General features: G+C 39.9%; 1 protein-coding gene across 2 annotated transcripts in view; it reads right to left on the bottom strand.

Annotated features, from left to right (window-relative positions):
* Positions 1–23,504, bottom strand: part of MRPL39 (mitochondrial ribosomal protein L39) — a 65,388-nt gene that overhangs the window by 35,515 nt on the left and 6,369 nt on the right. For both annotated transcript variants that reach the window (XM_072432223.1, XM_072432217.1), the window contains exons 3-4: positions 10,393–10,532; positions 5,634–5,733 (exon numbers count right to left, since the gene is read on the bottom strand). In XM_072432223.1, the coding sequence (XP_072288324.1) occupies positions 5,634–5,733; positions 10,393–10,532 (240 nt within the window). The remainder of the gene's footprint in view (positions 1–5,633; positions 5,734–10,392; positions 10,533–23,504) is intronic.

Consider the following 23,504-nt stretch of genomic DNA (forward strand, 5'->3'; position numbering starts at 1 on the left):
TTCAAAGTACGAGCTTGGGGATGGCAGATGTAGCTGGCACTGTTGCAAGTTGCTTATCCTGCTTATAAATCTGCTATTAATTAATAATGTATGGCATTTCATCCCATAATTCTGCATTCTCGTCAGAGATTTCATCAATTCTTAATAATGTGCTGCTTATTGTTTTCATTACATAGATACAAAACAGTCATCTCAGTGTGACGCTTACAGGATTAAAAGTTTTCTTGTTCAGAGTAAACTACCTTTGGTAGAGGCAAATGTAAGCTGTGCTTGATTTGTCACTTTAAAGTATCAGGGAACTGAACAAGGTTGGCTAAGAAGAGACATATTGATAAATGGGCAGCTTCTGAGATTCAGGAACATTTAAGGGCCACTTTCCGGTGGGTGAAGAGGGAAATGGGGGCAAATGGGAGACACTGGGTATAATTTTTTGCACACAGCTATGACTATGGCATTGTGGTTCTCAAGAGCAATAACGCACTTTGCATCTGTGTGCAACTCTGGTTACATGTAGTGCAGTTTGTTGCTCCTGAACACAAATCAGCAGTTTGCTTGATGGTTCAATGCATTGAAAGGGTTACCAACTATACGCTTTTACACTGCAGGTGTGAGAGGGTCCTAGGCATTGTTCACATAGGTTTCAACAGTACGTACAAGCTTTTGCAAAGCAAGTTTTGTTCAGCTTTACTTTTAAGGAACCTTTAGTTCCAGTTTGGGAACATTAAACACATCATAAGAGTGCTGACTGTAACTTTAAATAAGATGCCAACAAGCTTTAAGTAGTCCTCAAGCTTACAGAATCTTGCTAATAGCTTGTTTAAAGGAACATTAAAAAGATTACTATCAGGATCTGTGTTTAACATTACGGAGTGGGACTTAAATGACTTCAACAATGGTTGCCAAAAGCCTTGCAAATGCTTTAAAAAAAAAAAAAAGCTTGCTGTGCACACAGATATAAAATCAGCTCTAATTGGCCTAAAGGGTTCTATGACACTTGAAATTACTGCAGAATGGGACAATCCAAGGTAGCGCCAATATAGATATACTTTCATACTTTCAGCTTTCCACCCCTATATCAACTGAGTGATCATACACCTTTGTAAACAGGCCTATAGCTTCCCTATATATTCACACTGAACTACAGTGTATAGATTATTATCCAGTATTTATATAGCTCTGACATTACACAGCACTTTACAAAAGTCCATAGTCATGTCACTAACGGTCCCTCAAGGGGAATTACAATCTAATGTCCCCACCATAGTCATATGTTAATGTCTATATGTATGTTGATCTTTAATAAAGTCTGAGGTCAATTTTTTTTGGGGGGGAGCCAATTAACCAAACTGCATGTTTTTGGAATGTGGGAGGAAACAAGAGTACCCAGAGGAAACCCACGCAAACACGCGAAGAACCTGAAAACTCCATGCACATAGTGTCCTAGACGAGATTTGAACCTGGGACCTGGAGCCGCAAACCACTGAGCCACTGTGCTGTGACCTGAACTGCATGTGTTTTACTGCTGGAAAATGGACAACAATGATTGGATGTAATTCCAACTTGAAAGGATCTCTTACTACAAAAAAGGCATCAGCTTGCAACTAAAGCTACGCTAAGGGCACTTTATCACGACAGATTCACTTTAGGAATCATTTTCTGGTACAGTATTATTGCAATGAAAGCGTTAAAACAAATCATCAGCTTGTGTTATTTTTTCCTCCACCAAATCCTGGATTTTCAGTAAAGTTGATATAGGCAGTGTTGGGCAGGAAAACAAGAACATCAAACACAAGCTGTGTTTGATATCCTTGACTGGAGTGCAGAGGAGGCATTAGGAGTGTTGGTATTAAGGCCGATGACTTCATAAAGGGAACCCGTTAATCCATATATATGTGATCACATAGGGTGTCTCTAAGCCCCTTGTAATAGAAAGTATATTAAAGCGGACTTATCAACACAATTTTTCCTTTATATTTAATATAAAGTTAAAATGTACTTGTTACGTTTTTCTTTAAATGCCTTTTTACAAAAAAAAAAAAAAGGCCAACCCCCTCCCCTTCTGTCTTTACCGTCGCGGTAGAGCCTCCTGGAAAACATACGTCACATATCCCAGGAGGCTTTAGGCTGCTCCTTCCCAGGATCATGGGTATGCTCAGAAGAGGCTTTAATTTAGTCATTGAAAAAAAATGTGCTGAACTCCTGCATTTTATAAACAAAACAGGATACATCATCCGATCTCACGCATGCGCAGTGCAAGGGCGGGTGACGTAGGCAGAAGAAGCAAAAAGACAGAAGAAGCTGGTGGTGTCCGGGGCTTCCTCCGCCCCAGGACAAAGGAAGAAACCAGAACAGCGCAGGACAGAATCAAGGACCATCTCTAGAAGGATTGAGAGATATGCTGAAGTAAAGGAAAGTTCTACCTTAAGTAGAAAGAAAAGTTAAAAGAACACCTCTGCACCTACTCCAAATGCACATATGGGCGTGCACACTGTATAAACGGAAAATTGTGCGGCACATTTTGGATATCACTGTCTGTAAAAACTAATGCAGTTCCAATATTTATTGATAGCCATAAGAAAAATATTTTTAGGGCCATTACTTATGATTAGCTTTAAACCTATAAGCTGTAATGGCTTTTAAAGCATCGCCCATGGAAATTTTGTCATATGTTTGCACCATTTCACAGGCGCAAGCAATTTTATAGCGTGACATGTTGGGCATCTTTTTACAATCTCATCTTTTAGGGAATTATATTGTATTTGTGAGCAGTAAAACTCATTTAAAGTGTATATAGTTATATATAATTATGAACGGGATGGTGCGTTATCTCTGCTTTTAGTAACTATATAATGTTTGGGATTTTTATATAATCTTAAGGACAAACCTGCACAATTCAACAAAAATAAAAAGAACTCCAGCAGCGAAAGAGTTTAGTGAAAGACTCGCTTAAATGAAAAAGCTTGAAAGCAATGTGTCCTAGCAGGCACTTATTACATTAGCACAGCCAATAAAACATAAAGGACATTTCTACCATTCCCAAGCAGTGTAATGTTTCCAGCGGATGAGACTGCTGGGAGCTATCCACAGCTTGCTCTATCCTTACAGTACACAAACCATTTCTTTATCTGCTGGTACTTTGTAGCTTGTTGCTAAACAATCCTCTATTTCTAGGGAAAGCAATCCATGCAACATCAAAAGCTATATATTCTTATAAAAAATTACCTCCAGCCTTACATAGTTGTTCAGGGTTCCTCTCCTGTACTGAAATTTTAAACTTTTCGCAATGTGCTTTAAAAGCTACAGCAAGTCATATAAAGTCAGGGCTTTTAACTTGCTGGTGGACATCCAGCATCATCTAGCCCTCTCCTCCCCAGCCTTACTGTCCTAAACCTTCACTCTTGCACAGTTGTGCAGGCTCCTATCTTGTACTGAAATTGGGTATTTTGGTTTAACTACACATGACATGAGCTTCTCACAATCTGCATTAGAAGATGCAGAAAGAGCTTGCTTTATTTTCTGTCTGAAGGACTTATTATCAAGCCCTCTCCTACCCAGCCTTTATGTCCAAAGCCTACCTAAATCATCTTTTAGATCAGCGGTCCCCAACCTGTGGTCCGCAGCTCTGGCCGGTGCCCCCCCAGCGGAGTCAGGAGAAGGACCTCACCTTGGGGGGTACACCAGCCAGAGCTGCGGACCATGTCTTCCGTATGCATAGCAGGGTAAGGGCGGTGGGCGGGTTCTGGCATCATGACGTCACTCTGGGGGAAGTTTCTTCCCCTTTAGGTGACACACGGCTCCCCGCACATGCACTGCCAGAGTCCATAAATTTAGTGGTCCCTAAGGTCCAAAAGGTTGGGGACCACTGTACTAGTTAAGTATTTTATATCATGATGTTCCATAGATCTTTATGTCCATATTCATGTCACCTATTATAAGGGCTGTTTTATAGTGGTTACTGAAAGGTTGGGTCACAGTACAGGGGCCCACCACCTGCCTACAGCTTCTTACCGGTCTATACTTACAATCATTGTACATAATGATAGCATTCAGTATAAAAATGATTGTATCACATGTAGTAATTGCATATTGTTCTGATACTGCTGTAAATTATAACAAAGAGGTAAATAAATACTAAATATCACATTACCAATACATTGCACGTGCATGAATATTGGCAATCAATACAAAATGGCTGTTTTTGTAGCGGAGGATAACACACTACACACTGATGACTTCCTACACAGTTGATGGAGTTATTGGAGTTGCTAGAATTGTGTGGAAGAACAAACAGCTCGTTACGGCAAACGGAGGAAAAAAGAGAGGAATGAGTTTGTGACCCCAATCATATCAACAATATGAAAAGTGACAATTACCGAGAGGAATATCGCCACTCTGGAAATACACAAACAACGTGCACATTTAATTATGAAGTGAGCCAGGCTGAGGTCCCATTATGACAGATGCTGGGTAGAGGCTGTGTAATGAGAGATCACAATATGCAATCTCCCTTCCCTGGCACTGCCCACCTTACACTACCCCTCTAATTACCAAGTCATTACAATTCCTTGTTTTCATTAACGTGCTGTAATAACTGCACTAATTAACACAGCTTAGACACCTCACATTTTATTTCATGTCCACATCTATTTCTCTCTTTATACTGCTGTACATGGGTAATTAATGTTAGAAGAAGCAATGAAAAAAAAAATTATAAAGGTAATGCATCTGCCATTCTACAGTGGGTACAAGATTGATTATGAAGTTGCACTATTGTACAAGATATGATACATTAAAAAGTTTTTACAAGCATCATTTCAAACATCAGCGCCATTTTTGTTAATAACCGCCACAATTTTTAGAGAGGGATAGTGTTTCTGCTAATGATTGCAAATTCTTGTATATCTCTTATCTTCACACGTAGCCTTTGAATGTTCTACATGGCAAGGGAGTAGCTAGGACTGATACAGGGAGTTGGTTAGGGAGGGCTTGCAGGTGGTCTGGAATGTTGGGCAATTCATGTGTAATAATGTATATAAACTGGAGCTTTTCAACAATAAAATTTTAAGTTACCCATTTACCTTTGTGTGGTGTGATTTATGTTACCAGGTTGGCATCTACCCTGAGCTCCTCCCTGCAAGATAGAAGTCGTTGCAGCACCTAACACTGCCCAGTAATGAAAATATACAGAAAATGTGAAAGCCTTTAATCTAAATTATTTTTACAGGGGCACACGATTGTTCACTGCCAAGAAATGGACTAACACCACCAAAGAAGTTTCAATGGTATTCATAGATTATTCTTTCACACGGTTCCTCCAGAGGTTGCTAGAGTTCCTTCCCGGCTATGGCCGGTTGACCTCCTATTTGATGATGCCTGTATAGTTCTGGGGTCAACACCACTTGGTAAAGCCAGCTGCACGGGAACTCCCTCCACCAATTTAAGAAGGCATTAGTTTCCATTACCACCACAACAATGTGTTTTAGTAGGGGTACTCCAAGACCTGGAAATGATTCCTTTGGGGTTTAAAAAGGTTGAGATGGGCTGCTCATCTGATCCATAAAGGGCAGAATTGCTATCAAATGTCCTTTCAAAGTTAAAAGAAGTTAAAAAAAATAGAAAAACTTAAACCTCACCTGGTATCTCTGGGGCTCTGACCAGATTCACGATGTAATCATCTTTGAAAGCTTGTTCTAACACATGTCCGAGTATTGCTGAGCAGGAACGCCAATATGCCTGTGACCCAAGTAAAAAAAAAAAAAAATTAGTACAAAGGGCAAACATGCAAAATCGGTAATATTCAATGACAAGCAATCAGAATGCGTCATTAAAACATCACAGTTAATTATATTGGGCAGGTGGTAAGTGGTAGCTGCATTTCTAGTATGATCATTAGCAATTCCATCAGAATTTTCTAACCAATATTTTTGGTATTGCTTGAAACCCATGACCCTAAACACAGGGTCCAATGGCTAGAGAAAGTGTCAGTGAATAATACCGCTAGAACGAATACATATGTAACGGATTTATTGAGAATACATTTTCCTTTTCTTTGGTTTTGCGGATGCAGAGGACCAGTCACTTTAAAGGAATATGAGAGAGGTTCTGCATTACTATTTGTTTCAATGAGAAACACTGCACATCTGGCACCTTTCAGCAATGCAGTATACAAAGCAAAGGTGACACACACAAAGAAAAAAAAACTAAAGGCATCACCGCGAATATCATGCTCAAGTGGCTACTCCTTACTTAGCCCTGTGCAGGCTGCTTGGTGAAGAAATAAATCACAGTAACAGAGAGGTGATCAAGACTGCAGAGCTGCACCCTTTTTTTTTTAATATACACTCTTACATATAAAAGTTGTCTACCCTTTTGTAAGTGAAAATGTTGAGTTTAGGTCTGTTTTACCAAACCTGCAGTTCTTACAGCTACTGCTGATTCTTATACATATTGTTTACTTCTAAGAAACGTTTGCTGTAAAAGCTGAGAAAGAAAAAAGCTTTCCAGTGACGGATTCAGTGTAAAGGAAATGGTGTTCTACATAGCCGATGAACAATGCGCCGCTTAGCATGCTGCGACATCATAATCCATAGCTGCAACCTGTGATGTTCATTGGAAATGAAAAGTCCCAATCCTCAGAATGCATTAAGAACTAATTGTGGAGCTGGTTTCCTCCTGTTCAGCATTTAATATGCTCAGACAAATACCTCTCAGGTGATAATATTCACCATTAAGAGTTCCATAATTAAGAAGCATGTATGTGTTCAAGCCCATTTACCTTCTTCATCTGAAATCAGGAGGCTGTTGATTTCTTACACATCTCCTCCTCATCTGTGAGAGCAAAATTCAGCTCCTGTGCACCGTCACTAATCAGCATATAAATACATGGCCAAACAAAGCCCTGAGAGCTCCTAGCCCATAAACTGCACAAAGGGAGGCTTATTGACAGCCAGGTTTCTAGTCGAGCAATCTCACCGGTGATCTGTGTCAATCTGACTATTGTATTGATTACGGAAGAAGGAAAGAGAAGTCTTGTGTCTAGTATGGATCAGTTGCTAGTTGCTCCTATTGATGCTTTATGCTTTGTTTAGCACACACAAAAACACAGAGCAGCCTCCTTGATCTGTAGGTAAAAACAGGCATTGCATGGCCTTCCCAGATATACCATGGATGGGCACACTGAGACAAAAAGTAACCAGTTGTGACAAAAGTCTTAAGAATAAAAATGTCTCTAACATCTCATCTGTGCGTGCAGCAACTACACGGGATAGGAACTAATGTCAGCGGAAACATTTGATTGGACAAGCCTTCCAACCTGTTCAGATTGCTACTCCTTGATTAGCCGACACTGGCATAGATACCTCTTCTTTGCTTCACCTCTCTACAAAATTTAAACACAAATGCAGTGTTCTCCCCAGACCCTTTTACCTAGGCGTACCAACCGGCACTTTTCAGTTACCACTCGGCTGTTTTTGGGTGGTTACTGACAACTAAGGTCACAATACGGGGGCTACCACTCGCCTACAACTTCTTTCCACCTACCTTGTGGGTAGAATACTGCAAATGTTTTAATTTTTATGGAAGAATCAGCTGAGATACACTATGGCAGGAGCAATTATGTATTCTGCACATCTGATCAACCTCATATGTCTATCAAAGCAATGTTCTCCCCGGTCTCTTATAGCTGGGTGGACCCCTGGGCTCCTTCCGCAACCACCCGGCTGTTTTTGGGTGGTTACTGAAAAGGTAAGTCACAATACACAATGAAGCTTCTTCCCACCCAGCTTAAAAAAATACTGAAGAGAATACTGCTAAGCCAGAGATATTAAAGTTGAACTAAAGTCCCTCTTTGAACAACAGGCGATCATGCAGATTTTTATTGTAAAATGGGCTGGTAATGTTCTGACCTGCCTGTTTGTCGACCAGCCCCAAATTTCACTAAGCTGCACATGCATTGGTTGCCAGGAATACTTGGCAATCCCAGGTTCTTTGTGTATGTTGGAATGAATGAACGTCATACCGGCTGATCAAGATGGCTGAAGATTTTTTTGTTTTAGGAGAAGAAGGACAAAGATGGCGTGTCCTGTGATGGAATGGGGAAAGGCAAGTATCACGGGTTTAGTTCCTCTTTAAGAAATTGCTGGGTGGGAGGAAGCTGCAGGTGTGGGGCAGCCCGGTAATGTGACCTAACTCTTTAGTAACCACCCAAAAACAGACGGGTGGTTACAGCGTGAGCTAAAAAGAGCTGGGGAGAACACTTCATATCCTTATGGGTTGTTTTGTGTAGGTTACTATTAAAGATATTGTTTTTATTATTTGTACCAAAAAAGTGCCATAATGGTGTTTTTGTAAAAAACATAAAGCTTATTGGAATCCCTTGAGTATTGCTCTAGTACATCAAAAAATCAGCACCAGAAAAGCAAGTCTGCAAAATGCTATATATTTTACTATTTCCTCCATATATACAACTGACAACTCCTCCTGTGTATCTGTTGCCTCTGAACATGACTATTCCAATTTGTTCAGTGCACATTTTGGCTATTTACGTTACCATCTTGAATTGCCTGAATACAGTTGTTAGTTCAAATTGGTGGGGCATTAAATGACAGCTAATTACAGCTACTCATTGAACTGTTGAATTGTTGTTTTGCCAAGAGCAGTGGACCGCATTAAGAAGAAATATGTTCTCAAGAGTGCTGTTCATGACATATTGCTCCCACAGTGGTAACATACAAGCTAAAGGCTTCAGTTAGAAAATGGCTTCAGCTTGCACAGGCCATGGAGCCTGAAGAGGGCAGTGTAGCTTTGTTAAATACCATAACTGTCATCTACAATTATAATGCTAAAATGTTTAAATGGTTAAAATATTTATTATTTGGTCTTTAATAAAAAAAAAAAAAATATATATATATATATATATATATATATATGTATAACAAATTTTCCTCTGTACTTAATAAATTCATATCCTTACATCCTTTAAAAAATGAATAGAAAAATAAACAAAAAAAGGGAAATTAATTATAAAGGTAGGGTTCATGTCGACAGGAGTATTCCATTCAAATGCATCAACACAACAAGAAAAGACTGAGTTTCACTTGCTTTGTTCGCATTCAAACACATGGCTTTAAAAACGCAGCAGAAGGTAAAGCAGGTCAAACAAAATCACTGAATGGACATGTGGACTGCTCAATTAAAGTTAACGAGATCTTCCTGGCCTGGGTTTGATGTTTAGTTCAAACGTACATCAATCACAGGACAACAAAGTCCCATGACAGCATAGTCAAGGTAATGGATGAAATCTGACTTTGATAAATTTACCCTGGGAATCTAGGTTTTAGGGACCTCTGGGCATGAAAGCATTCATTTGATTTCATGGTGTTAAATAAACAATCTTTACAGTATTTGTGGGCTTTCCACCACTGGTAAAGCATCTCTGTTACATACTTATCAGCCAAAAAGTTAAAATCCCCTGCATGATATTGTGTAAGTTCATCCTTGTGCTGTCAAAACAGCTCAGACCCCTCATGGCTTGAACTCCACAAGAAGGCGTCCTGTGGTATCTGGGAGACATTCGCCTTCCTTCGACTTGCTTCTTCCCATAGTGAACCCTTCTATCATCCCTTCCATGGGAAACTGACACACAGGATTTCATGTCATTCACTAGACTGTTGTCCATCGTAGATGCTTTTGACGGGCACTAGTTTGGTGGTCTAGTCTGTTGACTCGTCTTCGGCTAATCGCCCCCATACGCAGAAAGATGCAACGCACATATGTGACACCATGTGACAAGACATCTTTCTCTTATGGACACCATTAACTCTTTCAGCCATTTTTGCTGCAGTAGCACTTCTGTAGGATCAGACCAGATGGGCTAGGGTCCACTCTTTGCATCAGTAAGCCTTGGTCACCTATAATCCTATCAATGGTTCACTAGTTGGGTTTTCTTTAACCACTTTGGATGGTACTATCCACTGCATACCGGGAACACCCCAAAAGACCTGCTGGTTTGGAGATGCTCTGAGCCAGCTGTCATCACAATATAGCCCAGTGTTCTCCCTAGCCCCTCTTAGCCAGATGCACCATTCACTAAATTTGTCATATGTTGCCCCACCAACATTTTGACCACCTGACTACAGCTTGTTGCAACCCAAGTGAAAAAAATCTGGGGGGGAAACACTACAGCCCTTGTTGTTCAGATCTATATGCTGAGCATATTTTCTACTTCAATATTTCTACTTTCTACTACAAATCACCTCCAAAAACAATACACCCAACTTTGCCAGGTGCCATTGTAACACTATAATCTATGTAATTCACTTATGAATGGGTTTAATGTTTTAGCCGATTGGTCTATATCTTGCGTTGAACACCTAAAAAAAAATGTCTGCTAACCTTATTGACTTCTTCCGGATCTTCATCCTTAAAGGTAAGAAACTTGATTTTACAGGATTTAGTGAGAGGTTTATACATGTCCCAAAGCTCACCATCCACCAGAGCTAACACAGACTTGGCACAGTACCATTCATTAAGATCTGAAAGGGAAAAAAAAAAAACAATAAAAATCAAATTTAAGATCTAAAAATCTTAAAACCAAAAAAATTGTGTAAATTATCCATCTCTTCCTGGACCTTTATCAATTCCAAGCAGAAACAATAGGAAATGACAATTTAAAAGGAAAGCATGAAATTAAATCATGCAGAAAAGTAATTAATGTATTTCTATCTATATCCAGGATTCAGAACTTCACAATGTGTTTGTAATGATGATATATTACATCATGCAATGAGGTCTGCAGACATTGATTTATCTTTGATAAAACTGTTCATAACATATTTTAAAATCCAATGCAAGCATATGGGAACCTAAAGGATGATGTTGTATTGACAAAGCTGATGTTGAAAGGTTCCTGGCCTTCACCCAATGATGAACCTAGTAGTTTGGTGGAAGACAGCAAGAGGAACCACTGAGAGCTGCAGGGACCCAAGTGATCAATACTCCAAAATGTGATAATTTACCAAGACATTATGGGGGAACTCCCCTGAATTGGAACAGTGTTCTGAGGCACAGGCAGCAGATAAGGTATTTACAGCTTTCTTAAAAATGTATTAATGTATCATTGCAAGACTAACTTATTTGAGTTTCTTTAAAAGATTGGAAAACTAAGACTATGTACACGCATCTGATTATCATCACCTGGGACAAATGGTCGTGCTGGTCTTGAATCTGACATATGTACAGGTTCAACCGACATCATTCATAGATACCACACGCTGGATTCATGAACAACCACTATGCAAGACAAGTGAGGAAAGCTGGCTCTATCATCCTTCCCCCTCCATTTAACAGAATAGGTGCTGTGTGTACAGATGTCATTTGTCGCTGGAAATGATCAGGAAAAATCCTTTCCGGCGTCAACAATTCAACATGTAATCAGCCTAAGGCATTGTACACACGTCATATGATTCTTGCCCAATACAATCTGTCAGACTTGTCTCGGGCGGGAATCTGACAAGTGTACAGCGGTTGTCCAATGTCGTTAATGGATGAACGATCTATTAACCACAGACGATGAACAACTGCAATAGAAGTGAAGGGAGGAGAGCGCAGCTCATCATTCTTCCCTCTCCATAGAACAGAACGGCAGTGCGTGTACAGTGTTTGTTCGTTCATCTGTCAATCTTTTGTCGCTGGACAATAATTGTGTGTGTACGCCGACTAAGGCTACATACACACATCAGATGATTCTCATTCCATAATTGCCTCAGGGCTGATATCGAACGAGTATCTGGCTTGTGTACAACACTCGTCATTCATTGATCCATCCTGGTGGATCCACGCATTGCGAACGTTCGTAATGGAAGTGAAGAGGAGAGAGTGCAGCGGGGTGCCGCTCTGATGTTCTCCCCCCTCCCCTCCCTATTGAGCAAACGTACATACAGCGCTCGTCTTTTGTCGTTGGAAAGGTTGGTGAAAGATCCTTTCCAACGACAATTATTGCACTTAGCCTTAAGCTACATACACACGTGGAATTATTGTCGTTGGAAAGGATCTTTCACGATCCCTTCCAACAACTAAGGACTGCACGATGCATGAACGAGTGCTGTACATACAGCACCGTTCTGCTCTATGGAGATGGGAGAGGGAGAATGACGGAGCGGCACCCTGCTGCGCGCTCTCCCCTTCCCTTGTATTAGGATCGTTCATCGCCCGTGGATCCGCCAGGACGGTCGTTCGGACGATGGACGACAGGCGCTGTACACATGCTAGATTCTCATCCGATATCGGCCCTGAGCCGATAATCGGGCGAGAACCATTGGACTGTGTACCCAGCTTTAGTGTTCAACAAAATATGAATTAGAATATGATAAAGGGGACTTTGTGACTGCAGTAAATGGATAAAAAACAGTTAAAAACAGACAACAAGGTAGGGGAGTTGAGACAATGGCACTTTCAAGGAACTTCAATCTCCTTTTATTCAAAAAAAAAATTGATTGATGAAAGGCAACTACAAAATACCAATTTCTGTAATACTGCATCCTCTAAACATGGAAAATGTAAAAGAAGACAATTAAGACATTTCATATAAAATATGTAAGCATCTTAATTCTGATTTTTTTAAAATAAGCTGCGTAGCCATGTAGTTTGGAATAAAACAAAGACCTCCAATCTTTTTCTTATCTGTTGAAAGCTTACACAAGGTCAGCAACCAATAGACAATGAAAGTCATACACCTTGCCACTGTACATTGTGAGATTAGTACATTAAGTACAAAACAATCAATTTTAATTATGTTAAGACACCTGACAAAAGAAGAATAATTGTGGCTAAACCTAGATCCCTACTAGGACACAAACGTACAAAAAACGTCCCGCACGAAGAGTCATTCCCAGACTGGCCAATAAAGATGGACAAAGATCCGTCTACTTGAAGAGAAGTTGGTTGCACCCTGTAAGGGAACAGGTGAGTATTGTGGGTTTAGTTCCACTTTAAGCAGTCAGCTATTCTTCTTTTCTGCTGACTTACCATTGACACCAGTTATCTTTTTAGCTATTTAAAAAGGAGACATTCTTCTCTCACTAATCAAACTGTATAGAAGCCATTCTATGGCTGACCACCATAGCAGTCCTTCTCCTAATGAGTAACCACTAATGTGAGGTAGCGCTTCACTAATACCTAATGAAGGGTACACTTCACTGACCATCAATGTAAGAGAAATCTATAATTTTCACACTGTGTTTCTTTTTTAAGCTATTAATGTTAATATTGGTTTAAAAATATACCATAGTTTTAACCTCCTGGGCGGTTCATTTCTGTCCAGATTTATATGCCTAAAAGCGGTACATTGTCTTTCATGAAAATGTATTTTACATTGTAGGCTCATAATTCTTAGGCATAACTCACCAAAATATGTGAAATATTTATTAAATTTATTAATAAATTTTAAATAAAAAACACAAAAATCTGTTAAAACGAGGGTGCATAAAAAAATCAAAAATACTGAAACCTGTAATATAACTGTACAGTCGCATATATAATATAATGATTACTTTGTATTGGATTCAATACAGTTATTTTGTATTGAATCCAATACAAAATAATTTGAAATTCCACGCCCCCTCGCACGCACCAATGTCACTGAACTGTCACTGAGAACTGCCAGGGAACGTCAGCGCAATCGCTGGGGGACCGATCGGAGGAAGAGGACGTGGCCAGAGGATGGGATCAGACAGGCAGGACACCGGAGGACGCCGGCAGGACGAGGTAAGTCTTTGTTCAATATTTTTTTTAGCTACCCCCAGGCCACACTCGGAGTTACCGCTCAGGAGGTTAAATATCTGTGCAAAGGCACAATTGCTACAAAGATACTCATAATTGTCCATAAGCAACCCTTTAAACCTTTTTTTTGCAGCCTATCACTGGAAAGGATGGCTCTGGAATTATTCCACTCACTCTGCCATTCATGACAATGCATGTAGTAGATATAGAAGCATCAAAGGGTTTAAATGCCAAGGGAGCCTGATGAATAATTTAGTCAGTTAGGTCTCATTCTCACTATATGTGGAGCCGTGCCATGCACCAGACAATGGGCCAGATTTATTAAAGCTCTCCACGTCTGGAGAGGAGACACTTCAGTAAAAAAATGGTGATCCAGCAAACCTTGAAAAGTTTTATTCAAAGTCATTTGCTAGCAAATGTTTTGAATCCTGAACCAGATCCATTCCAAGTTTTTTTGGATTACCCAGTATCCCTGATGAAAGTGCATCCTCTCCAGCCTTGAAAAGCTTTAATAAATCAGATCTATAGTGTCAGATATGCAGGAACATCAAGCACTGCATAGAAAGCAATGTGTGACATTCCCACTAAATGCATTACTATAACGCCACTGCTGCACCATTTGTATCCTCCTCAGTGTGCTGCCCTATTAAATGTGATGAATGTGGTCAGCATCGGCAATGGACAGCAGTGCAGATTGTGTATAAGGTTGTGACTGAAGCTTTATCCTTATACTGGTCAAGGGTACTGACCATCTGGAGTGATGCTGACAAAGCTCCCACTTCCTAGTCTGTTAGAAGAGGTTTGTGCAATGGCCTTGAACCTATAGGAAGAACAGGATTAAGAAAAACAGCAATGGACATGGCTAAAAATCATGCTAGTTGCATCCAAACTTTATATTTAAAGTGGAACTAAATTCCCATTTTCAACATTGAAAATTCAGGAGATAACCCTTCTGCAAAATGCATTCTTACCTGCCTGATTGCTCTCTCGATTTGCCTTTGTGTATCTCGGCTTCCAATGTGGTTGCCGGGACTGAATGGAAGCAGATGTGTGAGAGTTACATCATATCCGCCCGGCCAATCAAACTGGCAAAAAATCAGAACGTGATGTAACAGGGACCGCTATAAAGGTATAAAGGGTCCAGTTCAGCTTTAAATGAACATACCTTTTTTCAAGGCAGCTGGTACATGTGCCTTCACCTACTTTGACTTCAGCCTTTTCTTATCCCTTCACAACAGCATTTAGACTACGGGCTTGATTTAATAAAGCTCTCCAAGGCTGGAGAAGATACACTTTCATCAGTGAGGCTGGGTGATCCAGCAAACCTGGCAAGCACACAGGGGCAGTGGGCCAGAGGGTTGACCTACCCCAACTGCACAGTTTGGTATGGCTGTGAAATCTTGGAAATGGATGAACAGAATTAGATTTGGTAAACTGTCTCCCCATATGTATTTAAGTAGTGTATTAAGCCGTTTGCATGGAGTTCAACTTTAAAGCTGCCAGATTTTAAATGCACTTCTTTCGTTGAATACTGTTCTTCTACTACTGTTCTTCTTTGATTAAAAGCACAATAAACAGATTCATCCACAAGCTGAACTTTGCCTTCCCAGTCCACTACAGAGGTGCATTAGTTAATACAATTATAGCACCCTTCCTCCTCACTTCAGAGTTGCAGTTAGACAGCATAAAAGCAATAACGGAGATCTATTAATAATTATGAATTGAGCCAGCGGTGCACCATGGGTCGAAATTCCCGGCTCACTGTTGCTCATAATTACATTAAGTAATAGGAAATATTGCTTTTACAATATCTGTGCAGAAACAAATACTGGCTCAGCTCATAAAATGGCTCCCTTGTTTGTGTACAGTTCTGAAGATTGTTTAATGCTGCAAAATGGAAGTGCAGAACCAAATATTGGCTCCCCAACCGCGATCGCCTCTGTTTGCAGAAACATTAGTTACAGCTTACAAAATGGCGTCCCTCATTGTTCCCACACGATTGCAGATCTGACGTACACGATGGCTGCTCATCCCCCAAAACAGCTGCCTCTCACCAGGCATACTGAGAGGCTTTTTTATCAAAAAGTCACATTATTCTCCCTTTGAGAATGTTAAAATAGAAGCAAATCTGTAAAATATTTAGCTCATAAAATATTAAAGATACTTTACTATTATGAATTACAAATAAAGCAATCTTCAGGACAAATGCATAATGTATATAAAACGGCATGTTTTTCAAACGCTGTGGGTTTTATACGTCGACTATTTGATGGAGCGGTCCAAAAAGAGAATTATGTTTCCTACAATTACAGGGAGAAAAGTTTTTTTGAGGTCAAATTAGTCATTTAAAGCCCAACTCTAGCCAAAACATATTTTATAATGTATAGGGCAGGAAGGGGTTGTGCGCCTGTCAGGTTTATTGCCATCTATGTCCTTAAAGCAGAACTAAAGTTCCACTTTTATGTTGGATCAGGCAGGGCATTATTACAGAAAGTGAGGTCCCTTCTGCAATAATCATTCTTACTTTGCCAATCCCTATGGAGAATTGTCTGGATAATCAGCATTCATAACTTCCCCTGTGCTTGCCAGGACTGATTGAACCAATAGCCTGTGTGGGATTTATGTCACCACGGCCCAGCCAATCAAGATGGCCAAAGCAAAAAGGAAGAGAAGAAAGAAAAAAATGGCAGTGCCCTGCAACAGAATGCGGACAGGACAGTATAACAGATTTTAGTTCCACTTTCAGGAAATTTCTCTTCACTGTTAGACTGATGCAATGGGCGAACCACCGGATGGAGGTCACAGGCAACATTTTAAACACATTGGGGCAGCACGGTGGCTCAGAGGTAGCCTCTTGCCTTGCAGCGCTAGGTCCCAGGTTGGAATCTTGGTTAGGACACTATCTGCATGGAGTTTGCAGGTTCTCTCTGTGTCTGCGTGGGTTTCCTCCGGGTACTCGGGTTTCCTCCCACATCCCAAAAACATGCAGTAAGGTTAATTGGCTTCCCCTCAAAGTTTACCTTAGACTACATTAATGACATATGACTATGGTAGGGACATTAGATTGTGAGCTCCTTTGAGGGACAGTTAGTGACACGACTATCAACTTACAGCGCTGTGTAATATGATGGTGCTATATAAATACTGTGTAATAATAATAATAATAATAATAATAATAATAATAAAAGTTAGCACATTTCAGTAAGAAAAGGTTCCAATTGTTTTACTTGCTACCTATGCCTTTCTGTTCTTACAACCACCATCCTATCCCTAACAACCACCATATTCCCCCACCTCAATTTCTTCAAGGGTTCTAAATATTTATGATGCATGGAAACAAATCCCTAACTTCAGTGTTCCCCCCAGCCCCTTTTAGCTAGGCGCACCACCCTGGATTTTCAGTAACCACACGGCTGTTTTGGGGTGATTACTAATGAGTTGGGTCACAATACAGGGCTGCCAACCGCATTTACCTTCTTCCTACCCAGCTTTAAAAAATTCTGGGGAAGTATAGAGTTTGGCTTTAGAATCCCCTGGCTTGTAAAATAATGCAAACTTACACTTACTCCAAATTATAGGCAGTTCTGACCTCTTGTAAAGAGCCCAGTGACCACCAAAAACCAAAGCTCTATAATGGTTGTCAGCTTCAGCTCACTCCACCTACTTTTTAAGCAATAATACCAGTCCATTACTGGACTCTCCATGCAATCATAAGGAGAAAGACTTGAAAGGGGATTGACCAGAGCCAGCTGCCAGTTTAGTAAAACAGCTCCCTAGTTTTCTGGGGTCCCCATGAGCCACATAAAGGATTGGAGCTTTGAACAGCACTCGGCGCTATATCCTATATAGATTGTCAGTTTATATTCTGCTTCGGGCCCATGGGTTCACTTTACATCCGATTGGTCACTTTGAATTGCTAACTGAATAAATCGGAATAAGTACACTTTGGTAAGAACATTACAATTTGTGATTTATAGTACGTTAATGTTCTTCTATCAGTGCTGTACAGAGCAGTCGTAAATGCCGCTGCGTTACAGCCCTTCCTGCAGAGTAAATGCATTTATTAGTGCCTTCCTATAAAATCCTCTCTACAAAAACCCTCCAAGGGCAAGATGATCTGGGCGCACACGATTGATTGAAGTGATTGCAATTAGAAAAAAAAGAAAAAAAAATACGGAGAAAAAAATATGAATTCTAAGCAGCTCTGGAATAAACTGCTAACAAAAATTAAATTAAAAATTTAATTGCGTTTTTTCTGGTAATGTTCGTTTAATTAACTGTTGCTACCTAATTAATTTGGAATTATTAACAAAAGGCCACTTAATTGAACTGTGAAAATGTAACAAGAGGCGATGACCATTTCTGATATATTTGACTGCTCCTGAGAAAGAACAGGTCAGTGAATGCCGGATTAACATGCTAATGATATTGCATTTTCCCACTCAGCTTATACACAAACTGTGAAGATTACACCACTATTTTACTCATTTCTTCCATTATATATTCTTCAAAAGGCAAACATTAAATTTACAAAATGACAGCGGATGAACATTGCAATAAAAGAACACCATGTGCTTCAGCCATTTGCAAAACTGCTGCCCACAGAAGCCAGATTTCAATGGGCAGTTTTCTGAAACTGAACGGACCCAGTCACCAAACTATTGATTTCAACAATTGTCATTCAGGATTATATGTAAATATGATGCATTTTATGTCTACTTACCTGTAAAATCTCCCTTGCGTAGTATTATTTTTATACAGGATTTATATAGCGCCAATATATTACGCAGCGCTGTACAATAAATAGGGGTTGCAAATGACAGACAGATACAGACAGTCACACAGGAGGAAGAGAAGACCCTGACCAGAAGAGCTTACAACCTAGGAGGTGGGGGAAGTATCACACAATAGGAGGAGAGATATGGAAAATTGGGAAGTATTGAGGATTTTAGGAGACAGAAGAAGACGGATAGGCAGGTTTGAAAAGATGGGTTTTTAGAGTGCTTTGGGTTTTAAAGGAGCATAAAGTAGGAGCAATAACCAAAAACAAAGGAGCATGGGAGGTGCCATCTTGGATAGCATTTAGCGCCAGCAGACTCACATAATACTATATGCCATATCCCTTTTTTTCCTCTGACAGCTACATAAATAAGTTGTAAAGGGAGGAACAGAGGACCTGGGCCAGCACAAACAGTAGGCACTTAAAAAAAAAAAAAAAAAAAAAGAGAGGCTATGACATGCACAGGAGAGGTTATGCTAGAAATTTTTTTAACTGGGTGCACCACCCAGCACTTTTCAGTACCAACCTGGCTATTTTGGGGAGGTTACTGAAAAGTGGGGTCACAATCGCCTACAGCTTCTTCCCACTCAGCCTAAAAAAAAGTTTCTGGGGAGAATACTGCTATGGATAAGGGAGGGGGGAGAATAAGCGAGCGGCACCCTGCTGTGCTTATCTCCCTTCATTTCCATTGCGATCCTTCCTGATGGATCCATGAATGACCTCAGGTGACCTCTGTAGAGTCAAATTCTCACCTGAGACAAGCCTATCTGTTCATATCGGGTAAGAGTAATCTGACTTGTGTACAAAGCCATAGCCCTGGTACGGGTAGCAGGGGAGGTAAGCAAGATTTTTTTTGTTACAGAAACACTATCACACCGCAGCAGGTAAATACAATCACATACTAATTAGTCTGGCTGGGAATGTATTCATTTCACACCCCTGTTGTCCTGAAAATTGTACCTATACTTTTAATGACACTAATAAACACTTTCAGGAGTGCCGGAGGCTGTGCTACAGAGATAAAGTTACTCCCTCTCACTCACTGGGCATTCAAGGTCCTGGCAGCAGCAGGGTAACCTATAGGAGATCTGCAATAGCTCTGTGAATCAAGTGAAGATTTGCTCATTATAGCCAGGACTTTATCTGATGTCCAGGCAGGGGAGAATAAGCAGCTACAAATCACTGGCATGCAAAGCTTCCATTATCCTCTTCAATGTAGGACCTGATGAACAATATACAAAAAGTAGTAATGTCACAATAACTGCAAACTGCTACGCGACTACATTCAGCTGCTGGATTTGACTTTCTGTGACAGGGTCTCTTTAACTGACAAAATCCGCTTTCAGTATGAAGGATGTTACAGCCAGAAGGGAAGAGATATTTTTCTACTTGAAACCTAATACATAATCTTTTCAGCTGGAAGAAAATGCTGCTGGCAATCTTTCCTTTCTAGAGTCTTTACAAGCCCCCAATCACTGTCACAAACCAATTCTCAGCATTTCTGAGACAAGTCAAAATCGGAAGATGCCAGACTCCCAGCCAAGAGTTGACAAAAGACTAACCGGTTCCAGTTCTGCCAATTTTCAGTTTATCTAGGGAGTCTAATGCAATTCTAGTGTTCTGTGTGCTGCGAATCCATACGTATCACAGCCTTTCTCTGCTGAGGGTTGTCTTTTGGGGAGTCTGATCACTCTGGTCAAATACATACAGAACGGCTCTGAAAGTCACAGGCTTTTTTTAGTATATTATTCAGAAATCTATTGTCATACACCAACTGGATCAGTGTTTCTTGACCTTTTAAATATAGGGGAAAACCCTTGAAATAATTTTCAGATCTTTAGGGACATCCTGCTATAATTACTGTATCCACAGCTCACAGTACATTAGTTGCACTTACAGATAGCCAAAAAGATCATTGGAATCACCTAAAGTAGAACAATCTAAAAATAAAAAAAATCACACTTAGACTATGTACACACATTCAATGGTTCTGGGCCTATAATCAGCTCAGGGCTGATATCAGAGGACAATCTGGCGTATGTACAGTGTCAATCGTTCGAATGGCCGTCCCGGCGGATCCACGGATGATGGACGACGAACGATCGTAATGGAAGAAAGGGGGAAGAGCGCGCAGCAGGGTGCAGCTCGGTCGTTCTCCCCCTCTCCATAGAGCAGAACGGCGCAGTATGTATAGCACTCGTTCATGCATCGTGCAGTCCTTAGTCACTGGAAAGGATCGTGAATCCTTTCCAACGACAATTATTGTCGTGTGTACTAAGCTTTACCTTTAAATCCCACAGATCTATTGATCCATCCGGAGGTTTTACTTTCCGGGTCATCCCAGTACTTTTCTTCAGCCCGGCACCATCTTCTTTGATCTTTTTACTGTATATAAAAGGTTGTCTACCTTTATGTAAAGTAAAAAATTGGAGTTAAGGGCCCTAGAGGCTTAATTTGGTCATTGTAACCTTGGAACCCTGGTTTAGAAACCCTGAACTAGATCATAGAGCAGATTTGCTGTAATATAAAAAAAAATCCCATATCATTCAACCCAGAAAAGTTGCAGCAGAGCACAGCTGGATCTGTGGGTAAAAAATTACCAGCTTTGCCCTTTCACAAAATCACAATTGAGCTGCATACCTGCTGAAACTGCACCAGTGGGTCCACTCCTCCTGCAAGACTTCTAATTCTTTAACAAAGCATGCAACACGAGGAGTGCAGTAAAGTGCAATTGTTTCTAAATACTACACAGAATGTTGACGATGACAACTGAAATATCTAAGGGCTACAGAACATGACAGCTACGATGGATGTTGAAAAAAAAAAAGAAGACCAAAGGCCAATCTCCTGACAGGATTGAGGGTCAAGGCTACAGGGAAAAAGCTGAAGATTTCACTGGAGCTGCTCGTTCTGGAAGACACAGTCCATTAACAGTTCCTGCGCTCCGACTCTACGAAACTCGAAGGTTGCCGGATAAAGTGGAATTCTGATTTGTGAACTGACCATGACTGCAAACACTTAATACCAGACTCACGGCACGGCTCATGAAGTAAATTAAATATCTTGCAAACATTCGCACTGCCACAAAATTGTAGCAAAATAACAGAAAAAAGAAAAGTCATTTGTATGGTAATTTCATGGCATTCAATGCCATAGATTAAATGCAGTTTAAAAAGCTTTGTAGAATCAATTTTTACTTCAAAGGATTGAAAAAATGAAGATAAAAAAATTTTCAAAACAGGAAACCAATACTGCTTTTTGCAGAAATATTTTCCTGTTTCCTTCAAAAGATTTTCATTTAAATTATACAGGTTCTCAAATTGGAGAACATTTCATGGGGAGGAATGACTTATCAAGAGTTATATAAGGAAGACAATGCAGAACAGAAACATGTTTTTGTTGTGTCAACCCTGAAGACCAATTTAAATGTGTTTGCTCTATAGATCTGTGACAACATGCAAAAACATGCAAAACAACATGAAAAAAGTGCCAATCAAATGTTACTCTCACATGTGAGAGTGTATAATACTGCTTATTACCCTTCATTTCAATGCAGATAAAATCAAATTGAAATTACATTTAGCTTGCTGAATAAATGCTATTTAATTTAATAAAATACTCTTGTTTTTTTTCCTGTTTTTCTTCCCTTTGCAGATTGACGATCTTCTGCAGCCTCTTCCTGTCTATATGCATGAACTCCAACCGTGGCTGCATAGATTTTTCACAGTGGGTTTTCTAATGGTGACAGCATGGACCATACCTGTGTAAGCTAGGGACAACACAGAACATATGGAAGATAAGGACAGAGATCTATCACCCTATAACAGGCAGTGCCTGAACAAGGGTCTTAATAGAGGGATCACCAGGAATTATTTTCATAAAAGCTGCAGATTTAAAAAGATTAAAAAAGACTTTAGGAAAGAATACATATTGCATGTCTTTAGACAATGGTGGGAGTTAAGCTTTAAATTTGCATCAACCCAAAATACAAAACAACAAAATAATAATTCAATAGTAATTACGATTGCTAAAAACTTGCCTGATTCCTCCTTATTTTCAGCCTGCAGCTTAGATAATATGAGATGCTTTCCCATTCGCAAGAGATTTACTCCCTCTAGTGGCAGTAAAAAAATACATGTACAGCCAGGATTTTGTTTTAATTTTGGAAAGAGTGGGGAAGGATTAAAGCCTCTGTCATGTTTTTATTGCTGTCTATGTCCCTGCTATATTGATTCACTCTCTTCAATTGACAACTGTTCCTGAGAATGAAAGTGATAATGAAGCCGACAATTTATAGATGTCACCAGAAGAAGAGAAGGAAAAACTTTTGGTATAACTTTGCAATAACGTTTCTGGTAACAACTAAAAAGAAGAAACTTCATTCAATGGTATTTTATTTGTAAATGCTGAGGAGGAGGAATGAAATTAAGATATTAGGAAACAAGTCATATCTCCAACGCATGATTATCATTCTCATCCTTGAGAAATTAAGAGGGATGATTGTTAAAAAAAACCTTTTGGTATTTATTGGACAGAAATAGTAGTGACTACAGCAAGCATTGAGTAATTTGTGTCTCTCAGGTCAGTTTAACAGATACCAATGATCTTTTTAGCTACCTGTAAGGGTGATATTCTTTCCAATGCACAGCAATGTAACAGGCATCCTTCCAACTGATAACTATGCTAATATACTGTGAGCTGTGGCTATAGTAAGTACAGAAGGTCAATTGTCTAAAGACCTGAAAGTTATTTCAAGGGTTCCCCCCATGCTAGAAAGTTAGAGAAAGTCAGGAATAGAGCAAGGCCTGTTGTTGCCTCTATAATCAGGGTGTATTTTTATGCGAACATCTAAAATAAACAGGGCTGGTAGCAGTGATCAATCTCAAGAAACACAGTGGTTTTATTTATTAGTGTACCTATAGGCAAGTCTGAATCTTACCAATTACCA

This window comes from Pyxicephalus adspersus, chromosome 1 (genome assembly GCF_032062135.1).
Source record: "Pyxicephalus adspersus chromosome 1, UCB_Pads_2.0, whole genome shotgun sequence".
Classification (NCBI taxonomy): Eukaryota; Metazoa; Chordata; class Amphibia; order Anura; family Pyxicephalidae; genus Pyxicephalus; species Pyxicephalus adspersus.